General features: G+C 44.7%; 1 protein-coding gene across 1 annotated transcript in view; it reads left to right on the plus strand.

Moving 5' to 3' along the window:
• The first annotated feature begins 289 nt into the window (after nucleotides 1-289).
• Nucleotides 290-24,647, plus strand: part of LOC144761686 (enoyl-[acyl-carrier-protein] reductase, mitochondrial-like) — an 804,505-nt gene continuing 780,147 nt past the window's right edge. The window contains exon 1 of the mRNA XM_078646957.1: nucleotides 290-661. Within this exon, the coding sequence (XP_078503083.1) occupies nucleotides 501-661 (161 nt within the window). The 5' untranslated portion in view covers nucleotides 290-500. The remainder of the gene's footprint in view (nucleotides 662-24,647) is intronic.

Below are 24,647 nucleotides of genomic sequence, written 5' to 3' on the forward strand. Positions count from 1 at the left end.
CCTTTTTATTAGCTAGCCTGTGGTTATTTCATGAGTATTATTTTACATTTCCCGTAATGTCATTTCAATACTTATTTGGGGTTTAGATATTTTTTGTTTTTACTAGTACGTCATGTGCATTACCTACTTTGTTGCAATAGTAAATGAACAGAAATCAAAAATTAACTATGATTAGACTCTAATTGGCAGGCAAAATGTAACTTGCCCAACGTTGATGCTTGTAGCCGAAAAGGAACCAGAAGCAACCCATTTAACTGCAGTGTATTTCCGTCACTTGCACTTCCCCTTTGCTTCTTGAGCTCCGTTGGCTCACACAAGCAAATATGTTTTTTTCATTCATTTTTTGAAGCCTTTACATATAGCGGACAAGAGACGTTAGTGTCTTTCTATCGGCTTAAATAAGACATTTGTTGCCATTTTTTTTCAAGCCTTCAAATACAAAAGAGACGTGTGGATTTTTTACTTTAACATTAACGCTTTGATAACCGTGAATACAAATAATGGCACTTCCGTGGCTTCTGTCCCTTCGAAAAGTTGATATTTTTTGCTCTCCTATGTCGGGAAGACTGTATTCTGTCCTCCGATCCCACTCCTCAGCTGGGGTGCGTAGCTGTGACGCACTCGTCTACCGGACTCGTGGACACCCCAGAGAAGTCTTGAGGTAAGTTAATGTTTATGTTTGACCGGGCGTGTTCGTTAAGTCTCTTCGGCTATTTTTGCCAAACTTGCCCATGATTAGTACTCCCTCGATGCCTCCTTTATGTCTCCACTTATTTATCAAATTTAAATCCGTGATTATAGCAAAATTCGAATGAACTGTCATCTCTACAATGGGCATGCTCCTAGAGTAATTAGACTAATGGTGCATGTCTTCTTTTTAGAAACAACCAATGAAGCATTACAAAGCATACCAGCACAGCAAAATTAAATTGCATAATACCAGTCTCAACAACTCTGTCATTTTAGATACAGTAATTTATCTGAGTTACAAAATATTGTGGGCATTTGTCGACACCCACTTGGGACAATAGGAAGAGCCTCGTCACAGTTTCCCCCCTAAGAATAAAAGGAGGGTGTGCACCAGCAATTCTGAATTATTACGGGCGATATGTATCAAGGAAGTATTTTGCATTTCCTAAATAGCGATTTTTAAGGAATCGCCATTTAGGAATTGCAAAATGGTATGTATGAAAAAATCGCTATTTTTTAGTGATTCCTTAGTCTTCTTTATTTGCGAATTCGCATTTTGCGAATTCGCAATCAAGGAATATTTTCCAATGCATTTCTATGGGCCAGGAGGCCCATAGGAATGATTGCAAAATAATTCTCAAATTGCGATTTCGCAATTTGCTAATCGCAATTTGAGAATTATTTCAAGGGTGCAGGGGTGTCTCAAAGACACCCTGCTGCACCCCTGAAATCTACATGTGTGTGCATATGGCGCACATACATGCCCTACGGGTATGTGTGTGCATCACATGCCACCTTTAAAAATGCCAAATTGTGCATTTTTGGAAGAATTCGCAAGTTACCATCAACTACAAGTTGGTGGTAATTTGCGAATTCTTAACCTAAATTCGCTAGCCAAAAATGCTACATACATAGCATTTAAGGAATCGCAAAATTGCGATTCCCTAAATGCTATGGCAAAATAAGGAATCGCACAAGTTTGCAATTCCTTATTTTGGGAATGTTTCATACAGCCCAAAACATGCAAAAAGGCCGTTTGCGATTCGCAAAGGCTGAAGTTCTGAGAATTTTGGCCTTTGCGAATCACAAAAGGCTTGATACATATCGCCCTACGTGTTGGCCCAAGACTGCAACAAGCCTAGGTATTGAGGGGCATATCATCAACAACCGGCAAAAATTATCGCTAAGCGCACTTAGTGCTAGGATAATTATCGCCGGCTATCGCTTGTTTTAATCACGGAGATAGCGCGCTATCAGCGACGCTTATCTTCAGAGCAATAAAAATAACCAAGTTAGCTGCCAAATGTTCAATTATCGCTGGGATTCCAGCGATAATCGCACAACGTTTAGCGCTACGTTGTTGATTGGGCAGGGCATACTTAACCATGATATCCATCTTCCATTGGAAATCATGGCTTAGTCAAACTAAAAGCAGGCATAAGGAAAGTAACGATAACAGCGGTTAGTGCTACTTTTCTTATCGCTATGGTTGTTAGCGTGCCCATTGATAGTTGGAGAAATGTTGGTTAGCGACATTTCTCCAGTTATTTTGGGCAGGAACGCACATACGTACAGTATTTACCAAAGACTTGGGCTCTAGGTGCAGGATCATTTTCAGGACAGTTGGAGCACAGTTTTGAGAAAGGAGCAATCGCCTATAGTATTGCTCAGGTTCAGTTAGACATGAATAGGCCATCCGATAACATTAAACCAGAACTTAGGAGGAAGTATGGTGGGGGGTTGTACGATATTTACTAACAAGAGGATGCTTCCAGAGGTTTCACTCCGAATCATGAAGTAGAAAGCCCTGGAACATGTGGAAGCTACCTTCTTAAAGGGCCAGACGTGTTTACGGCTATGTGACTGTCCCAAGTATAGAGTCTTCTTACATTGCAAGTTCTTGGAAGATGCAATCAACAACAGAAATGCCATTTAAAGAGTAATCTTTTGAAGCCTAAAGAATAACAAAAGAAAAAATTAGTTCAACTCAAAGCGAGGGATCACTGGAGAAGCCAATCACTATGTACTGATCGATCAATGGAGAAAGTGGTGAAGTGGCGGGTGACACATGACTAGGACGCAAAACTCAATTGTCAAAGGGGACTTGCACTTTGAGGGCACATTTTTTTTACAAATTAACAGTGTTCATTATGGGGACTCTTTTTTCAAGCCCAGTCTGTTATTGCTGGCTATGACCACACAACTTTGAGCTTCTCTGTTATTGTTTTGTCTACATTTGACTCTAAGTGAATCACTAGTCCAGTTCTTTACATCAGTCTTCTAATTAAAGCACCACCCAGCCCTTTTACAATGTTACTATCATCCACACTGTGCACATGCACATAGATATGTATACAGACCTATTTCCAATCACAGAATGTCCCAAATACGCTTAAAAGTGGAAGGACAAGCCATTTGTCTGTGATCCATGGAGATTCTGTTATCAGTACTTCTCCCTTTTCCCACAAGAGCAGTTCAAACATGAATGGGAAAAATATCCTAGTTTGCAAATGTTTTCTATATAATTATGACTTTGCCATATTTGCCACATAATACAACATCTGCTACATTATCTGACAATTTTAAATAATAAATTGTTTTTAGCTCAAACGGATCAAAAGTTACTAAAAAATGTATTGTGCTGCTGCGAAGTGGACGGCCCTTTGCAGAGGTTGACTGATCACCTTTCTCACTGCTGTATTTGTATGTTACAATGGTACTAATAAGGAACAATCTTTCCAGAGATTGTTAGCATGTGTAAAAATGTAAAAATAATAAAGTTTCAGAAAATATACTGCATTACTTTGCAGCCTTTTATTGCTGCATAATTTAGTCAACACTGCGGTGTAATTTTGTCTTCTTTTGCTGCATAATTCCAGTGGCCCCAAAGCAGGCAGCACATCTTAAAAGTGCTTGTGCATGAAGCAGAGAGAATGTGAAGTTTGTGAACTTAGTTTAGTGTGTGTGCAAATCCTGTATTTCCAATCACTGGTAAGTTCCAGCTACTACTGCTGAAACAAGGTCAATAGTGATACCAATGGGTGAGGCAGACTGGCCTCAAGGGCAGGGCCGGCTTTAGCACTGGTGGTGCCCTGCGCAACAGTGTTTGTTGGTGCCCCCCCATTGACCACCTCCGCCACAGAGTCCCTCAATTCCACCCTTTAACAGTGCCCATCAAGTCTCCATAACCACACTCTCTCTCAGATGCATTTAATTTGATTTACAGCGCCACTCAATCCAGTGTAAGGTTTCAGACCACTTTACATCACACAGACTACACAGAGACAATCAATTATACATGTGTAAATCACTGTATAGGAAATGTTACATAAGACAAAGGACTAAAAGGTGTAGAAGTCACATGCCAACCATACTAGTGGGCAATATAGTTTAATAGTGATTGGTCTGGACAAACACAAACTCAGAATTTAAAACGTAATACCATGGTTGGGTGTTCTCTTTAATAACCAGGATGTATTCCTATCCAAATGAACACTTTTTGCAACATTAGGATAATCAAAGACTGGGGGGAAAAGATAATGCTCTAATTTGTACCTTGCAGTTTACATGCAGCTCTTAGATGACAATAGCTCACTGTTCTATGTTATGATTTTAACTTCTAAACTTTAAGCAACCAGAGATCTGTCTTTAAAAATCAGTAGCCTACCAACCTATTTACATTATTTCCACTTTGTGAACTGCATAGTACATGTTCTGTGCAGCAGGCACATTAACTTTCTGTGCAACCTTTCCATGAATCAAAACTTCCACTTCTCAAGGGTCCTGTGACCTCAGTGACAGAGTCACTGTTGCTCTAGGGTGTGCTGCTTCATAAGCCTGCCCACAAGACTAGAGGTGAACTTCATTATGGATTGTGGTGGACAGGCCTCCAAGGTTAATCCACACTTGCCCCCACTAGGGTAAACCTGCTGGTGCTAAGACACCGGGGCTTCTATGGCCTTGTGAGGCCTTCTTAGGCGTAGCATGGGAATGTGCTCACTCAGGAGAGTGGTCTGGGGACGGATCATGAAGGCTGAACCTGGTTCCTCAGTTCCAAATCCACAAGCTCTGACCATAGTGCCACATCCTCTCCCCCACTGAACACCATACTGCCCCACTGAGAGAAACTAATTGTGCCCTGCTATAAATACCTGGATGTGACTCAGTTCAAATTACGACCTAGACAAGAGCAATATATGCTGCCTAAAGAAATGTAACAACATCCAGAAAAAAGCAAACACCCATAGGGAATGCAAGATTAGGAAAATCATGTAAAATGTAAGCAGGAACAACATGGATAACTTAAAGCATTTACACTCACTATTCAGAAATCAGTATGTGCTTGTGTCTGAAAAGTTAAGGACATGACTACAGGGCCCGAAAGGGACCTGCTTCAATGTCCATTGCTTATAGCCTTACAAAATGCAAGCAGTATGGTTTAAAAAGTCCACATCCATGACCACAGAGCCGCGGTACGCATGTGGTTTTCCAATCCACCCATCAATCCGGCATTGCAGTACCTCCAGGAGTTTTGCCCTTCCTCATTCAAGGAAAACAATGCTGTTCAAACAAAAGATAAAACAATAGTAGCACTTCACTGGCAAACTCTGTATAGTGGCGCTAATGTGTTTGGGTGTGAATAAAATCAATCTGGATGCTTTATGAATACTGTCTTGCTTTATTTAGTCATTTATTTATTTTTCATAGTTGAACCTTTTATTTCTCTCACTCCTGAGGCTGTACTTTAGAATAGAATAAAGTCAGAAAAAGACAACATTTACAGCAAAAGTATTTTTCGTTTTTGGATCCATTTCACAGTGAAACAAATAAACGAAAGGAGGAAAGAGAGGGTGAGAAGTAGGCCAGCCCAGCCACCCCCTCGCTCCCTGCTAAAAGTGACACACAACAAATAAAAGTCACTGAGCTGCTGAACCGGGCCGGGGCCTAGGCCCTCCTTGCCCCTTCCTTAGGCCCCGGCCCTTTTGCGTTTGATTCTGGCCCCGGCCCAGTTGCGACGCCCCCCGCCCTCGGCCCCATACAGCGCCACCACTGCCACCAGTCACCCAGAAATCAGATCTGGCCATGGCCAGGAACAAATAGCACTCACCTGCAGACAGGGGGAATTAAATCATGGGGTGACGTTCTCTTTCCCTGTTCCAGACTGTCTCCCTCTGGCCTCTGAATGCCTGCCTCAACCTCGCCTCAGAGTCACGTCACGTCACATTCCTTAACAGTGAGCAGCTAGTCTGCTCCCCAGAAACCTAAAACCTAGCAGAGCTTTTCAGCACTTTCCCCAATATGGCGCCACCAATCCAGCGAGGATAAAGGGGGAAGTGCATCATGGAACATCCTGTTCCTTTTTTTCTGACTTCGTCAGTTACCTTCATGCCTAGCGGAGCTGCGGGTCGGGTAAGTGTACCTTCTGATTTTTTGTTTCTTTATTTTGGCAGCCTGCTGTAGCGGCCACTATTTTTCTTGTGTTTGGGGTAGGTGCTGGGAAGTGTACATTTTTGTTTTGTGCCTTCTCACGGCCTGCTTTAGCTGCCATTTATTTTTAAAAAAATGGACAAGCAACACCGGGTTCCGTGCATATATATATAAGACAAACCATACATTGAACACTACAAATTATAAATTAAATTTAAACAAAGAAGTAGAAAAATATTCAATTTTATTTGTATTTTTACTTATTTAAAAATTATACATCTTTTTCTTGTATTATTTGATAACCAATTACATTTATATCTTTCAATGGACAATTCATTCCAATTACACAATAGTTAATTTTTCATATAGGTTACTGATAACATGAAAATAGAGGGATTATAGTTGCGATGATCTTTGGTGATAGTACACAGAACCAATCAACGCGTTTCGGCTACTGCCTTCTTCAGGAATTCTGTATATACAGCAAGTCTTGATTGATCTTTCCTTTCTCTGTTTTATAATCCCAGGTATCTGTGGATATTTCGTAGTACTAGTAACCTATGTTTAATGATTAAATCTTGTCACGTGTCTGAGTATATGGCGTGGACAGCCCGCGCACTCCCTTAGGTTTTAAGTAACTAGAAAAACGTCCTGCGATTTCAAATCATTCTGGCTTCAAGGTAAAGGTTATACGTGAAGTGATGATTAATAATAGATGGCTCTTGTTCATTGAGGTTGCACTCTTCTTGGGGGACACTTCTGATTTTGTGTTCCCCGAATATCGGATATGTTCCGCCACTTCTGATCGTTGCCAACTTAGCAGCCGTTTGTGCCTGTTCTTTTCCCTGCCCCTCGCCCTCTTGTACACGGCCTGCTTTGGCGGCCGCTCCTCTCACGGGGGTCCCATCGGGCCCTGCTTTAGCGGGCGGGGCCCTCTGTTCTTTCCCAGCGGCGCAAAGCGTCCTTTGGGATTATTGCCCCCCCTTGGTTTTTTGTTGGGAGGCCGGTCGCTTTTTTATGCGTCCACCCCCTTGCCGTCTGGCTCGAGTGGTCGGGTGCCTCGATGGCTCCTTCTTTGGCTGCCCTGCCCCTCCTTATTGATGGGGCGAGTGCTCTCCGGCCATGGTGCCCGGTGGAACTCTTGTTTGGCCTGCCCCTTCTGCTGCTGTGGTGGGGTCCGTAAGGGGTGTTTATGTGGCTCTTTGTTCAGTTTGTTGGTGCTCTCTGACTGGTTTGCTTCGCTCCTCCTGTGCTGTTCCTTGCTCTTACGGAGCGCTGTGCACATGGTATGCTGCATCCACTACAGCGACCTGTATTCGTCTTCTTGGTCACAGGGCTACGGCCGTGCCTCCCTAATATCGCCTGTTTTCGTTTGTTTACATCACGGTGGCCTAGTGGTTCAAGCCTCTTACTATGTGGAGATGCTGGGTCTGGTGGCTCAGTGGCCTGGTGCATCCACTGCAGGGGCCTGTGTTCTCGACCTCATAGTCATAGGTTCGAAAACCGGCGGCTCCACTCCGCCTTTCATCCATCTGAGGTCGATATAATGCTGCCATTGAGTTTGGTGGCGATAAAACGTCTGTTTTTCTGCTCCAAGTGGCCTATGGGTGAACGTGCACTTTATTACGACACATGTTGTTATGAGTTTCACTCCTGGTGTTTCTGAGGTCATGTTTGGCCTGGTTGGTCCCTGGTTGGGGGTCTGCCTGGGTGTACCAGTTGCTGTGGATTTTTATTCTACTCATGGTCCAAGGAGCTATAGCTCAAAGGTAAGTCTTGTACCTTTGGTGGTGTCCGCCCTCATGGGCCAGGGTTCAAATCCTGCCAATGCTGTGAATGTATCCCAAGGTGGTACAATTTCAATCAGTGGATTTGTTGTTCCCTCAGTCTATCATAGTGGTTTCTCCATGATGCCCTTCCCTCTGCCGTTGTAGGTCTTTGAGTGGAGGGGGCGGTAGTGCATTCCTACACTGCTTCTTTGAGGTCGGGCTGGATCCTTTTCCATCTGCCTGGTCCAGTCCCTGGTACTGGTTCCAGGCCCCGGCACTTCTTTTGCTGGTGTCATGTCTGGATGCGTTCTTGGTTGGCGGAGTCCTCTCGGACGTCGGTCCTGTTTCGGTGGCCCTTTTCTGAGTTCCTGGGTGGTCGGATCCCGGCTGGAGGTGCGCCTTTGTGTTTTGCCTGCCCCAGTGGTTGCCGGTTCCGGATGCCTGGTCCTTGCGGCCTGTGTCCGTGGGTTCTCGGTTTGGGTTCTCCCCCCCCTGGTCTTCTGGCTGACCCCCCCAGCCCTGTCATCCTCTACAGGGGTGGCCTTGCTGGGAGGAGTGCGCCTTCTGTTGTAATAGTTGGCTGTCGTGAAGGTTCCTTCTCTGGACTGGGGCGAGGGTTGTTGTTCGTTTCTCTTCCTGGTCTCCGTGACGGATACTTCCTGTTCTGTGCCCTGTTTTGGGTCTCTAGTGGTTCGTTCTTTTCTTTCCCGGACGTACATTCATGTTGATGGCTTTGCTGTCCATCCTGCCTCTGGTGCTTCTGGGATGCTTCCTTACATCCCTGGCCCTGCTGGAGGTTTTTCTCCTCGTCCCCATCCATCCTGTGGATCGGACGTTTCTCCGGTTTGCTGTTGGTTCCCGGCACTTCCAATTCCGGGTGCTGCCTTTCGTCGCCTCCATGGATTTTTTGTGGCTCTTGGCCCCTCTGGTGGTTTTTCTCTTTTTCATGGTCTTCAGGTTTTTCCCTGTCTTGACGATTGGTTGTTTGTTTTCTCCTTCCTTTTCTCAGGCTCTGTCGGTTGTGGCTTGGTGTGTCCTCTTCTAGGGTCCTTTGGGTTCCTCCTCCTCCAGTTGTCCTACCTGATGCACTCCCGGGCTCTGTGGTTCCTGGGGGCTCTGTTCCGCATGGATCTGGGGATGGTGTTCCTTTCTGAGGAGCGTCGGTTGCCTTTGTGCCATCGCCTTTCCTCGGTTCTGTCCGATACCAGGTGTCTGCCCGATTCTGGTTCGGGAGTTAGGGGGAGTTGGCTTCCACTATGCATCTCCTCCCTTGAACCCCGGCTGCGTTTGTGTCCTCTCCTGCATCATGTTCTGGCCCTCTGGTATCCTGCCTCTCTGGATTATGAGGCTCTTTTTCCTGTTACCGCAGGGGTTCGGGCTGCCCTCCAGTGGTGGTTGTCCCCTCGGTCTCTCTCCAGGAGCTTCGTCTTTCTTCCACCTCCGGCTGTGGTTGTTTTGTCGGTGGGTGCCTGTGCCATTGGTTGGGGGGTGCGTTCTTGGCTCCTTCGAGGCTCAGGGTCGGTGGCTTCTGGGTCGTGCTGTCTCGGTGCAGACCGACTGCCCGGTTGTTCTGGCTTATGTCTGTTGCCTCTGGGCATGTGCTGGTCTCTGTTTCTCCTATCCGGGGCGATCGGATGTCGCCCTGGAGTATCTTCCAGGACTGGTGCTTGGGCCTGCGGGCTCTCTGGGCAGGGTATTCCCTTCCTCCCAGGCGAGGTGTTTGTCCTCTCTCCTGTTCCATAGGATTGTCCTCTGGTTCGGCCTTCCCGGGCTGGTTCTGTTTGCCTCGGAGGTGTCGGCCCTTCTTCCCATTTTTGCAGCCGGATTCCTTCTTGGCTGGCCTTGGCGTTCACTGCCTTCACAGTTCCTTGGTCCCTGTGCCTTCTGTTTGCCTTCCCGCCTTTTGCTTTGATTCCCCGGGTCCTCCGGGATCTTCGGTTGGCTCGGGCGGGGATTCCTCTGGTGGTGCCGGAGCGGCCTTGTCGGCCTTGGTCTCCCCTTCTGTTGTCCTTGGTTTGCCCCCATTGGCTGTTTCCTCTGTGGCTGTCCCCTCTGCGGCTTCCTCTGCTCCGGGTGTTCTCTCTGTGCCGCCTCCGCTGGGGGTATGGTGGTTGCTCTTTGTTGGGACAGGGTTGTTCTGTCGAAGTGGCACAGTGTGTCCGGTTGTCTGTACGCCCTTCCACCTTGGTATCTTTTGCCCGTCGTTGGCATGCCGTCTCCTCCTGGTGCCTTGGGAAGGGTGTTTTACTTCCTCTTGTGTGGCTGGGAGGGTGTTGGACTTCTTCCGTGATGGGTTTGTCCTGGGGCTTGCTGTTTCGTCGCTCCGTGCGCATTGGCTGTCGTTCTTGGTTTTGGGGGTTCTGATGTGTCTTCTGTCTCCCCTTTGGTGGCCCACCTTTTGCGTCGTTTTTTGATTCAGCGTCCTGTTTCTTGCTCTCCTGTCCCGGCCTGGGATTTCCCCTGATTCTGCAGGTCTTGCCTGGGCCCCCCTTTGGGCCTTTGCTTTCTGTGGTCCTTTGGTTCCTTACAGCTGCGGTTGTTTTTTTTTTTTATGGCAGTTTCTTCTGGACAATGGATTTGTGGGTTTGGTGCCTTTTTGGCTTCTCCCCCTTTTTTTGCTTTTCTGCTTGAACAATGTGTTTCTTTGTCCTTGTCAGTTCTTTCTGCTCTCAGTTTTGTATTCTTTCCACTGTCAGGTGGGTTTTGTCCCCCCTGTCTTTTTTTCCGGGCCCCTCCTCTTTGGAGAGGGTGGTTCTGCATTTTTTGGATGTGTTGGGGGCTCTTTGCATCCCTTTGGTTCGCTCCAGTACCTTTTCGTGGTTTCTTTCCTTGTTTGTGGCCTATGGGGCCTCGGGGTAGGGCTTCGTCCTTCCTTGTCCGCCTTGTCACGTTGGGTGTTTTGTGCTGTACTTTTCACTTGTGGATAAGCTCCCTATCCTCTCCCTTCTTGGGTACAGGTTCGGTCTTCCCTGGATGTGTCCTCCTCATGGACCATGTTCTTTGGTGCCTCCTGCGTGGCATTTGTGTTGCTGTCACTTGGGCCTCTCCTCATTCCTTTTTCTCTTTCCGTCTTTGATTGGGGTTGGTAGCCTCGGCGGCCTTTGGCTCTCATGTTTTGTCTGCTGTATATCATTTTTGTTTTGTACTGCTTTTATTTGGGTAGCTTGGTCTGTTTTGCTGCAATTGATTGTCTTTATTCCTACAATCACCGTGTGCTTGGGTATGGGCTCACTGTTAAGGAATGGGATGGGAAGACAGGACGAGGAGGTAATGCCCGGTTACTCACCGATAATATTCATTACTCTGAGTCCTGGTCTTCCCGTCCCATTCCTGAGCCCTTCCCTCCTTCACTGGTTTTTGTCTTTGGTGATTGTTTTCCTTTCTGTGTTTTCTTTGGTATTCTTAGGATGTTCTATGACGCACTTCCCCCTTTATCCTCACCGGATTGGTGGCGCCATATTGGGGGAAGTGCTGAAAAGCTCTGCTAGGTTTTAGGTTTCTGGGGAGCAGACTAGCTGCTCACTGTTAAGGAATGGGACGGGAAGACCAGAACTCGGAGTAATGAATATTACAGGTCAGTAACCGGACATTCACTCCCGTCTGAGCCCCTAGGAGGCTGGGCTGCACCACCCAACTGATCTTCAGTCTGCGATTTCTTTGTATTTCAAGTTTGTGTAGTAAACCCCTGTTTTGAAGGGTTATTTGTTTGGCAGGCTTCTGGATTTAAGCACTAAGCAGGTGAACCTGCATGTCCTGTAACATTCCTGAGGAAAGAAGTTTGTGGTTGGCTGCAGGTGCCCTTTTCTGTTTTGTTTTAACCAGTGAGACTCAGGACTGTGAAGGACTTTCTGTTCAAAGTAATGTTTAACCTATTCTTGGTTTGGGCATCCAGATATTGTGAGGTCCTTTTGAACACTACATAGCGCTAGTATCACCTAACAGTAACAGGAGCCAGCTTTGTCATACTTTAAGGCCTGCACCGGTCGAGGCAGAGCCTCGTATTCTTCTGTCAGCTGAGATAATATATTAAGGGCATGATTGGTTGTTCAAAATTGTAGAAGAAGTGGTATGATACTGTTGACTCATTTTTATTAATCAGGACAGTCACATTTTTACTGAGTCTCTGCTAGATGGGGAGGAAACAGTCCCCTAGAAGGAGAAGGGTTCTATAGGTATAGTTTATTCATCTTGGGTTATAAATAGGTGAAGGAAGGGTTGCAATTAATCCATTGTTCCTCCTTATTTATCCATAATTAATTATGGGGAAATTAAAAGCTGTTGATGTCACTACTATCTCTCGTGAACCCACCAAATGTGCTAGGAAAGCCAAAGAAGCATCCAAAGATCAACCACATTTACTCAAATAAATGATTTAATGGAAGAGGTTGAGACAATCCTGAACCCATCTTTCCCCCACAGACTAGTGGCTCTAAGCAGGGTCAGACATTCACACAACCAATATTGCAAAATTTCCTTTCACAAAGACATGACAAGGTAAGGCCTAGCATTCGTAGGTCATCTCCCGGTCCAGTACATGCCCCAATACCAGCAGCAGTAGAAGAGACTACCAACATTTGGCCAGTACGTTTACCTTCACCCCTTGAACCTGTGGTGATCTGTTCCAAGGATTTTCGCCCTTGATAGAGAACATTCCTGAAGGCCTGCCAGAGATTGAATGCAGGAGGGAAGAGGCTACTATCATTACTAGGTCACACAACTCTACAACTAACTTGTATGAAATAGTGCACGCACTGACTAATGCAGTAGTACGTTTTAGGGAGTTGGTAAAGACTTTAGACAGTAACCTGAATACTGCTGTTGATACGATCCCTCAGATCATTAGTGCCCAGTCAAGTGTTTCTGGCCTGCCTGTATCTACACCCCATTGTCAATCGTCCTTACCAACTCATAAAAACACAGTAGTCCAAACTCTGAACACTCAAGGTGATCAGTCGGACACTGGGAGGTCTAGGCAGGTTGCTCAGCCTTTCCAATCTAAGATACATCAGGCTGATCAGTGTGGCTTGGGCTCTAAACAGGTTGTCACACAAGAGTAGAGGACCATTATCTAATAAAGTATACACTGGCTAAGGAGGAATTATAAATGCCAGTCAATCATTATGTCAGATATCCTGAATGTGCGACAGAAATCATCTGACCCCCAGCTACAGGATATAATTGGGATTGAGGTAGCTTCTAGGGAAATCATTGACAGACTTTTGGCAATTGATGCCTTTGACATCCGTACTTTGGGAAAAGTGATACATCTTGCCTTTTCTAAAGACCCTGACTGCAGATGCCCTACCGACATAGTGGGGGAGGGGGCGATTACAGGAGAAAGAGGTCCCTATCTAGGGTTAATTGACTCCCTTCTGATAATATTAGCAAGTCCTCCACCTCTGAATCTACATTAGTAGAGGCCGAGGGATTGTATCCCCAGTAATAGAGCTGGCAGTTTGTATCCAGAGTGGAGGTGACCCCACAAGAGTCACTCCACAGGATTGCTGTAACCTCCAGGGGCAGCTGCAGGTCAGTTCATGGAACGTTGCAGGCATACATAGTAGGCTGGCTGACTCATTATGGGGAGTTTACATCGACACCTTTCATTTATGCTTGTTGCAAGAGACATGGGCTTTAGAATCCCTGTATAGATCAGGGTTTGTAACATACGCTGTGGATGCACTCCCCTCCCTGTCTGGTTGCCCTGCTGGGGGCTCCTGATATCCATAAAAGTATCTCTTGGAGGGGACATTAAGCAACTGATAATTGAGTCACCTGAGATACTAGGACCAACCGCAAGGGCCAGCAAGGATCTTACTATTAACATTTATAACATCTACTTTTGCAGTTTGCCCAACTCTAGTGCCTCAGTTACTATACGCACCCTCGATCACCATCTAACACTTCCTATCAGCCATTGGATTATATATCTTGGGGGACTGAAACGGAAAATTTATCTATGGCCAACCCGAAACTAAATGCCCCCCCCTTAAAATCTTGCTCTGGCTTTGCTACCCAAATGGCTCTCTTCACGATCCCTCATAGGGTTCAGGCACGCAACAGCACCTTCTATCAAGGGGCTGTCACATGTAGAATAGACTACATACTACTTTCCCCCAATTTCTGGGTATGGCTTGTGGATTTCGGTGTTGTAGACAGAGCCAAGAGTGACCCTAACCCATTAATCTTGACTCTGAAAGGAGAGCTTTTGGACGCCCCATTGGAGGTAAGGTTTCTGGAGGATTTTTGAAACTCCAAAAGGATTCTTAAGTGGTCTAAATGTATCTCTTGCCCTAGGTTTCTTATCATAATTTATAAGTGCTTCGACCCATTTCTAAAATTCACAACCACCTTTTTAGTGCCCTAAGTTGACTATACCAGGTTGAGGCACGTTCTGATGGTTTGAAACTAGCCGATGCTAGTACAGCCCCATGGTTTACAAAGGACTGTAGGAGGGCAAAAAACAGCCTGATATTAGCCACAAAACCCTAAATCCCCAAAGTATTTGTGAAGTTAGAGCTCTCTATAAAAAGGTATTAGAGGCGAGCAAAAAGGAATGGGATGAACAGAATTAGCAAGACCTGTTGGAGGCTTCCAAAGAAATAATGTTTCAACGTTTTGGCTTAATAATGCCCATGGTAGCCTAAAAGCCCGTACTCCAAATATTCATCATATACCACAATAGGTCTGAGTAAAACATTTTGTAAACCTTTACTCCACTCCTTATCAAGATCAGCCCATTTGCTATATTAACCATGGCCCAAGAAATATTGGTAATACATTGAATTGCCATTCATTACAGCAAGATCAATCTGACCACGCTAACAACCCCGGTTTTAGGGGAAATGGTGACTTACTGAACCAGATGGGTGATACCTTTTCACTAGAAGATACCAGGGTAGCAAACCATTCCTTAAAGCCTGGGAAATCTCCCGGACTGGATTGCATACGAGGCGATTTGTATAGTTCTGAGGTGAATGTTAGGGCCCCTTACATCAACATCTTGCCAAATGCTATAATGGCCGTAGCTTCCCTACTTGATACTTGGAGTGGAGCCGTGATCATACCCATTCATAAAAAAGGGTGTCAAATCAGACCCCAGTAATTACAACCAATTAGCCTCATTGATATAATACAAAACTTGTTTTGTTCTCAGGTTCTCGACAAACTTCAGGGGTGGATCACTGATAATTATATTCTTTCCCCCTTCAATGCTCGGTTTAAATCTAGGTTCAGAACAGTGGATCAGGTTTTTAGATTTTCTATGAACCTCTGGAAGTACATCGGGATCCTGAAGAATCATTTATACATAGCTGCTTTTGATCTCTAATCTTTGGGACTGCTTCAGGTCTATGTTGGCTCCGTTACACTTGTTGGAGAGCTTAATGCGGCTGCACAAAGAAGATTTTGGTCAAGTTTGGTGGAGGCCAGATGGGCAACTTACTGAGAGGATAAAAGTCACATGTGGGGTGTGGCAGGGATGCGTTCTTGCACCTACCCTCCTTTTATAGTTTATTAACCTCTCGTTTGGCTACCTCCTGGAGTGTACCCATGAAGTCCCCAAACTATGTGGCACCCCCATACCCAGTTTACTGTTTACAGATGACACATTGCTCATTTAGAAGCTGTCTTGAAAAGTAACCAGAGGGGAGGAGCAAGATGGCGGATTGACACCGCCACAGAGCATGGCCAAGTGAGCTTCCACGCGACACCCGAAAACAAGATGATTTTACATCGTTTTTCTCCCTCGCATTTCTTTGTATGACGTAGCGGTTCGAAAGGAAAGGAACTGTATCGACCTATATTGACCGGTGGTGAACTGTGGCGAAATTGCGACGAGCTATGGCTAGTCCACGTCCTCTCACCTGAAGCGCCCCTCACCTTCCATCTGAAACGCTGAGACGCTGCAGAGCGGAGCACGGGAAGAGAGTGCTATGTAGCGGCACGGTTTGGTAAAGGAAAAAACTGAGAAGAACGGGGAAAAGAATCGAAGCTGTAGTGAACGGTGGCGAACTGTGATCTTTCTACGTCCTTTCACGTCCTTTCACCTGAAGCACCTCTTCACGGAAGGAGAGCATATGTGGCAGTCATTCGCATCCAGATTTGGGCACTTGGTCTTAGCGTCTCGGCTTTTCTATTGGAAACTTGGAAGCCGGTCTGTAGTCAGGAGGCCAAGCCTGGTTTTTGCTGTTGCTCCAGTGGCGGCAGCGGTGGCAACTAGTCTATCGGCTCCTCTGCCGTTCTCCCCCTCATCTCAGGCCAGGAAGATGGCCCCAAAAACGGATCCAAGGAGTACACGAGCGGAAGGAATGTCGGAGCAATAGGGGATTATATCGAATATGCCACCGAGCATATCGGATGGCACTGGGAAGCCATCACACGCAGGCAGCTCTGAGAGGGACAGAGCACACGACAGCCTGCTTGAGGTTCTTCCGGCGGTTACTGAAGCTCGAGCCATCTCAGAAGGCAGTAGTGTCACCTCCCTTAATGCTGCTCATATAGTACTAAATGCTGCCTTAGCTACTGCTACTGCTATAATTGTAACTGCTGCTGCTACAATTGTAATTGGCACTACAACTGCAACTACTACTGATTTAAGGGGCTCAGCCGATGCTATAAAAGCTTTTTCTGCTACAGCCGTTACTGGTACTGGTACTGCTACTGTTACTGTTTTGGAGCCGCCAGAACCTACCGGCGGTACTGTTATAATATAGCTATGTCTCTGCCTCTGCTTCCATCGGCTCTATTGGCTGCTGACGGCTGTCTGAATTTAATCAATACTGATACTGGTGCAGAGGATGATTGATCGCGCACGATGGAACTACCGAATTTAAAAGAGTGGTAGAATTGGGGGCAATAGTCTGCAGTGCTATAGATAAAACTACCATGGATACCACCGCTGCGGGCAGAGATGAGGAAGACCTGGAGGCAGATTCATTTGACGATATTGACGATAATGAAGACACTATGGAACTCTCAAAGGCATCTTTGGATAAAAGGGGAAAGGGAAAGGGAAAGGGGAAGGCAAAAAACAAAAGTAAGGGCAGTGAAAACAAAAAGAAATCACCTGTTGGACAGAATGGTGGACAGAATATCGGACAAAATGCGACTACACCACGTGGAAAGCTAATACCTGACAATAGCCCTTTGCGTAAATGGATACAGGCAAAAGGAGGCATCAAGAGTGTGGCATCACTAAACTCAGGAAACATCCCTAGCGAGATCATAGCAGCAAAACCCCAATTAGTAGTATCGGTGGTAGATATTTCAACGAGTCCAACAAGGCTGCCCTCAGGTGGAGTAAGCTTTAAACACCCAGTCTCCACTATGGAAGGAATTCAAGGTATCACAGATACCACTACAGGTGCTCAGGAGGTGGCTGTAACAAGTGACGGTGCAGGAACAGCCTGTAATCAAGAGGTTATGACACCTTCATTGTGCTTGATACGTCAGTCGCTTAAAGAGCAAAGACAAGAAGCTCAATATCACTATACGCAGGTCCAGGAAAATAACAGCAGAGTACATCAGTCTCTGCAGGAGATGGCAAATCAGCTGGGGAGTCTAACCAAGGATATCCCAGAATTACAACAGAGGGTTGTTGTCACGGAGGAGCCATCAACTCGCACAGACAGTCTCACAAAGAAACATGATGATCAGATCTTAGCGATGCAGATCAAACTGGAGGACATGGAAAACCACCAGCGCCGACAAAATTTAAAAATGTTTGGTATCCGTGAAGGCTCAGAGGGAGCCGACCCAAGGTCCTATGTGGTGCAACTATTCCAGAAGGCTTTCCCTGAACTCACCGATTGGGACTGGGATTCTCCATTGCAGAGGGTCCATAGACTTCCAATTACCTAGAGGGGCAAGGGCGGGCAATACCCATGACCATTTATGATTTAGTTTGGAACTTCCTGTTGAGACAGGCAGTTGCACTGAAAGCCCGACCTAACTCCCCGGTAAAAGTAGGAACTGTAAGCTTCTTTGTTAGATCTGACCTAAGTAAGGTCACGATGGATAGACGTTGGAAGCTACGCCAATATATAGATTCGATAAAGGCGTCAGGTGCGCAGGTTTTTCTACAAGAACCTGCGCGCTTAAAAATCCTTAAGAATAGCCATACCTTTTTTTTGCAGAAGCAAAGGAAATCAAACAGGCTATGGCTAAGTGGAAAATGAAGGCTGGAGCACACAAATAGAATGAGGGTTGTAAATTATTGACCTCGGCAGTATCTCCTTTCTAATCTCTAAAAAAAAGTATTTCTTTTCAGTATGGCCTCATATTTAGCTAATATTCAGCTTAGGCTTAGCTGCTGTCCGGGTATCTCTGCTATAGGTATGGAGGACGGCATTCGGTATTAATATATGCATTATACAAAGGGATGGATAGCTATATATCTTTGGAAAACGTAGGCACTAATTTAGGGGGAAGGCAAACATCTCTGATCACATGATGAGGGTGTACGGGTGAGATCATTATGGCTGAAGCTCTGTATGGGCTGCCTAGTTAGCTGCAGCTGGGTAAAGGGGGGAATCCTCTTCCAAGGGATAGGGTGGGGGTGGGGCTGGTCATGGAGGGAGGGAGGGGAAAGGAGGGCAAACAAATTTCATCACTAGGGCACTGCAGGCTATTAGGTATTTTCTTTTCTTTCGATTCTATTTTTTCAATCTTCTCTTATCTGAAAGGCAAGATAGTAAAAATAAATAGAGTAAGGGCTATTGAGGTACCAAAGGGGATACGGGACAAAGGTTAGGAAAACCTATTATGGATCAGGTTAAGTGCTTGGTCTGGAATGTGGATGGCCTCAATAGTACTATTAAATGCAAGTTAGTTCGGGAGGAGTTGAGAATGTATCAACCCCATTTAATAGCCATAACAGAAACACATATTGCTTATAAAGATCGCAACTTGCTAAAACAATTGGGGTACGAGATTACTACATGCACCACTCAATCTTTAAAAGGAGTAGCTATTCTTAAAGACAAAACGTTTAATTGTAGAGTGTTAAAAAGTCAATCAGATCAGTGTGGCCGTTGGGCACTTACTCAGCTAGAGATAGGAGGTAAAAAATGTGAGGTGTGCGCAGTATACGGCCCTAATGTGGACGACCCTGCAACTTTTTAACATCTCAGTTTGGAATTGCTGAATTGGGAGGGGGAAAAATTGCTAGTGGGGGATTTCAATTGCATCATAGACTATGGCTTAGACTCTTCTGGTAAAAGCCGAGCCCAAAGAATGCGCAAGACACGTGCCGCAATATTTCTAATGGCAAGGCTACAATCTGTTAAAGATCTATGGAGAAATAAATACCCAACAATACCGGGCTATACATATTATTCGGTCCCCCATAAATCTTATTCAAGGATTGATATGGTTTGGGTATCAGATGATTTAATTAAAACATCAGAAATGGAAGTATGCCCCCGCGTAACATCGGATCATAATCCTATCAGGCTAGTATTCCGGATATATATAGTAAAGAGGGAGACTAGACCATTCTCATTTCCAAGATATCTGCTGACAGACAGGGACTACTTGGATAATACGATTAGGGAACTGAAAGAGTTTTTTAGAGTTAATACGGGAACAGCTTCACCGACTATTGTATGGGATACCATGAAGGCGTTCGTGGTATTACACAAAAATATATCTATGAGAGGAATAAGAAAGGTAGAAATGAAACAGAGTCTCTAATAAGCACTCTACGTAATCTTGAAGTGCAGCACATAGAGGCAGCAAATAAAGATCAGGCTACTCAAGATACTCAGTTTCTATTACTAATAGACGCAAGAGTATTAGGGAACAAGACCCTGCGGAAAAAAATGACAGCTAGCTTTACTAAACATCGACTGGAGAAATACGAATATGGTGAACATATAGGGAAGGTACTGGCTTATCAGACTGCAGAAGCAAAAGCAAAAACTAAGATCAGTGCTATAAGGGGCTCAGACGGACATATGCATACTGAACCTTCTGCAATTTTGGAGCAATTTTCTTTGTTCTATCAGAAACTCTATTCCCTTACATGGGTTCCGAATCAGGAATATATACTAAACTGCATTGAGGACAGCGGCATATCAATAACTGATGAAGAGGAAGCTGTTAAACTAGAAGATATAGTGTCTATAGAAGAAGTGGAACTGGCTCTGTTAGAGTCGACTCTGCTGGAGTCGACTCGCTGCCATTAGAATTCTATAAATCTTTTAAAAGTGTATTATTACTGCCTATGTGCAGAATGATACAATCAGTGGCAGTAAGCAGGCAGGTCCCAGAATCATGGAATACAACACAAATAGTATTTTTCTTAAAAAAGGGCAAATCTCCAACAGAATGCGGGTCATACTGGCCTATCTCACTGATTAATACTGACGCAAAGGTCTTTTCAAAGATCTTGGCAACTCGCCTAGCTCTACTTATGCTAAGAATAGTATCTGAAAGACAACACAGTTTAATTATTGGGAGAGACACCACTGCTCACGTCAATACGGCTATTGGGGCATTCGACTATGCAGACAAAAAGGAGAATTACCTCATTATGATATTATTAGATGACGAAAAGGCCTTTGATCGAGGGGATTTTCAGCAGTTTTATTTGGGGATATAAAAAACAGAGGAGGGCAATTAAATTACTTAAAGCTACATATGATCAAGGTGGGCTTGGTCTCCCAGACTTCAAAATCTATTTCTGGGCCGCTTTTACGGGCCGTTTTCATAGCTTGCTTGGCCTAGATCAGTCTGATTTTGTGTTCAGGTTTATGCTTGGGAATCAGAGGGATACATTCTTATATGGAATTAGAGATCCAAACTATTTTAAAAGGGTAAAATTCAAGACCATAAGGGATATTGCTTATATTTGGCAAGCAATGTCTACTAGGTGCAACCTACCGATATTCCATAAAAAACTACCCATTGTGGGAGAATCCGACTTTCCCTAAGGTATTTAAGGATCAAGCGGGTAAAATTTGGGCAAACCATGGAGTAAACTGTCTGGGCGATTTATATAATGATAGAGATATCAATCATTCAATCAAATTATGCTTTATTCGATTTTAGCAAAAATACAAAATCATAAAAGCAGAAGTTAAAAATGATAGTCAAGTTCATACAGTGTCCTCTTTAAAAAACATCATTCTATACAAACAGTAAAAAAAACTGTACATCTGTAATATATAAAAGGGTATACCGTACATAAAATGGCACTTATTTCTTTCCATACCATGGCTAACAAGTTATTACATTCCGCTTCTTCAATATACTCTTTAAAGAAACGGTCATAATTACAGTGCAATATTCATTATCCAGCTGTTGCAAAGATAAATAAGCTTGTCGGTATTGCCGCCATGCGCCCCGCTTCAGATATTGCTTAATCCACCTTACACGTTCTTGAGTGTAGTACTTACAAAATAATACTACGTGGATTGTCGTTTGCTGGGAGACATTGTCACAAGGGCAGAGTACCAGATCCCTAGACCAGTAATTTTTATTTGGAAACGTCACTAGATGATTCAAATCTAAACCTTGTTAAGATGTATCTATCAAAACCCCTCAGACAATAACACAAATAGGGTTGGATCCTATAACAGGCCAGGGTCATCTGATGTTGAATGACAGATTTTTTATGAATTTCCACAGTTAATCTTAACAGTTCAAAATGACTCATGCATAATTGTTTCAAAGCCTTTTTGGATATTGCACATACCTCCTCCGGATTCTCATAAAACTCCGGTCTGTTTAGATCATTACACAGCTTTTTAACATAATATAGCCATGGAACGTGTCTTGCCTGATCCAGAACCCTTACCTCCCTAATAATTTCTCTATTTAATCCCAATGTTGGTGTAGAACAGACTCTATGCCATAGTAAAATTGGTTGCAGTTTAATGAGATCTGTAATGAACTCAATGCCCAATTCTGCATGACAATTAAAAACGGATGTACTCTGTGGGACCGCAAGAATATATCTTAAAAAGATGTTTTCAACAATTTGAATCGACGCCACGTTACAAAAACCCCAGATACCCGCCCCGTACATTGCTATGCTCCTGCACTTCGCTCTGTATATTTTTATTAGGATCTCAGGTGGTCTTTTTCCTAGTTTTTGTGCAAAGTTTATTAATGCGGCAGTCGATCTTCTGAATAAAAGGGTGCTGCTCCTCACTGCTGGACCCCAGGAGCCTGCTCCCTTTAGGAGTATGCCTAAATATGAAAAGGTTTTAGTATATTCGATGTTAACATCATCCACTGCTAGGTTCCTGGCCTTATTTTGTCCTTTCCCACATATCATCACAAATTTTTTTTAGCATTGAGTTTTAGACCCCTATTGGCCATAAACTCAATATAGGTGGAAAGTGCTCTCCGGAAACCTATCTTAGTTCTGACCATCAGAACCGCGTCATCCGCATAGAGAAGGGAGACGACCTGCTTGTTGTTATGTCTAGGAGAGTCTATTACATTGGCCCTCAATTCCTCCTCCAGAGTGTTGGTATATATGGAAAAGAGGAAAGGGGCCAAGACGCAGCCTTGTCTAACTCCCCTCTCTACGCGGAATGATTTGGTGCATTCTCCATTGAGGCCATATCTCACTTTGGCTGAGAACCTGCTCTACCGTGCCCATCCCTTCCCTAAACCCATATTGAACAGGGCTTAAAATGTTATTTTCCTTAGCCCGGATTTGAAGTTTATTTAATACCACCCTTCCTGCCACTTTCATCCATACTAATATTATAAAGAGAGAGCCCAAACCTTTGAGGCGGGTAATCTCAGTAACCACAGCACCAATCACAACACCCAATACAGCGTTGGAAAGGGAAGTTGCAGCAGAAGGACATAGGCTATGCAGACGGATAAAGAAATGTATTAAAAAATTGCATCAAACAGGAAATGATGTAATAATGTGACTCACTATATTGAGACTGAGAGCCTGGAGCCAATTTGATCGTGAACAAGGGATATGCTGTCCCGAAACGCGTAGATTTGTGCCTGCCTGCTTGAGAAACTCCATGCTGTGAGGATTAAATAAAAAAGCACATAAGTGAAGACAAACGCGAGTTCGTCCGGTTTTTCTCCCAGCTGGGGTAATTGGTTGTGGATTTAAATGCGGCGTGGTTCTGCCGCGGGGATTTACGAACCGGCGAGAGAGCGCTGCAAATTCTGGCGAAAAGGAACCGAGTGGTATCAATATATATCCATACTAATCTATACTACTATTATAAAGAGAGAAACACAACCATTTGAGCCAAGTGAACTCGGGAACCACAGCGCCAATCCACACACCCGATACATCCTTGAAATTGTCAGGGTGTGTAGATGGACATAGGCTACATAAAATTTAAAAAAACGTAAATGTAAAAAATTAACTTTAAAAACAAAGTAGTCCCCTGAAAGAAGCGCCGGCAGCGACGTCTGCGTCATGACATCGGGAGCGCGGGGAGGAGCGGCGTTCAGGAGCAACAGGAAGAGCGGAGGACATGATCGCAGGGAGGAGCTGCGGACAGGCGGGGAGGAGCGGCGAGCGGCGGACAAGCGGTAATGACCAGTGAGAAGCGGAGGAGCAGTGAAGCGGTAAAATCAGCAGCGCGAGGAGGAGCGGCGAGTAAGGTAAGTGAACCATCCAAGAGCCGCGGTAAGTGAACCATCCAAGAGCCGCAGGTGCGCAACGAGGGACGGGCGGGAGCCATGGGTGCACGCAAGCCTTAAATGCTGCCTCCAGCCCCCTTCTGCCCCGGGCAATGCTGGGGCGGGCTGCTAGTTAGAGAATATAAAAGCGAAATTGGCCTGTAGCTAGAAGGATTTTCACGGTCCCCTTTTTTGTAGATGGGTACTATCACTGATTCGGACCAAGATTTTATAAACCCTTCTGAACAACAAGCCTCCAGGACTGGGGGCAGAAGTGGGGCCCAAAGATCAGTGGTCGCCTTAAATAAATCGATTGGAATCCCATTGGGACCTTGGGCCTTAATTCCTTTGCTTTGATTGATTGCCAGTAATACTTCCTCAAGGGCAATCTCAATTGCAATCGGTGATTGTGCCAGTTTACATGCTTCTGCCACCCAGTTCCCAGAGTGGCTTACATCACAAATATTCTCCTTACTATAGACCTTAGAGAAGAATTGAATCCAGTTGTTTTCATCAATAGCAATTTCCAGACTTGCACTTTCTCTATTTATGAGAAAAGGGGCATTCACCGCCTGCCAAAATGAGCAGAAATCTCTGCACTGGGAGGCCTGATACAAATTAACCCACGCCTGCTCTTTTATTTCTCTTTTACGACTTTTCCTTGCTAGATTGTAGGCCTTCCTACAGGCTCTAATTTCCTCGCTATCCCTAGTTGGTGTACTAAGTGCAGCCTTAAGAAATGTATATGTTTTAGTACACTGGCTGTCAAACCATCCATTCCCCTTTATTTGTTTCTTGTTTTTAAGGGTAGACATGATCTTTTGGAGTGTTTGTGTAATCTGCATGAAAGCTTTTAATACATCGGCATAAGAAGAGTCCTCGTTTAGGCATGTCATGATTGGTGTCAATACCTTTGTTACTATATTTTTGTTTGCCAACATAGGATCTTTTGACCCCCATCTTATCGTAAAACCATTTTGACGAGACAACACTAAATCTTGAGCCCAAACCAAATGCTCAATCGTGGAACTAGTGTTGTTGCCAGGCATTAATATATCAATACAAAGATGCAGGTGATCCCTTAATCCAATTGGGTGAATCACAAATTTTTCCACCAAGTTGGCATAACGTATTGGCATGATGAAA

Source organism: Lissotriton helveticus, chromosome 6 (assembly GCF_964261635.1).
Source record: "Lissotriton helveticus chromosome 6, aLisHel1.1, whole genome shotgun sequence".
Classification (NCBI taxonomy): domain Eukaryota; kingdom Metazoa; phylum Chordata; class Amphibia; order Caudata; family Salamandridae; genus Lissotriton; species Lissotriton helveticus.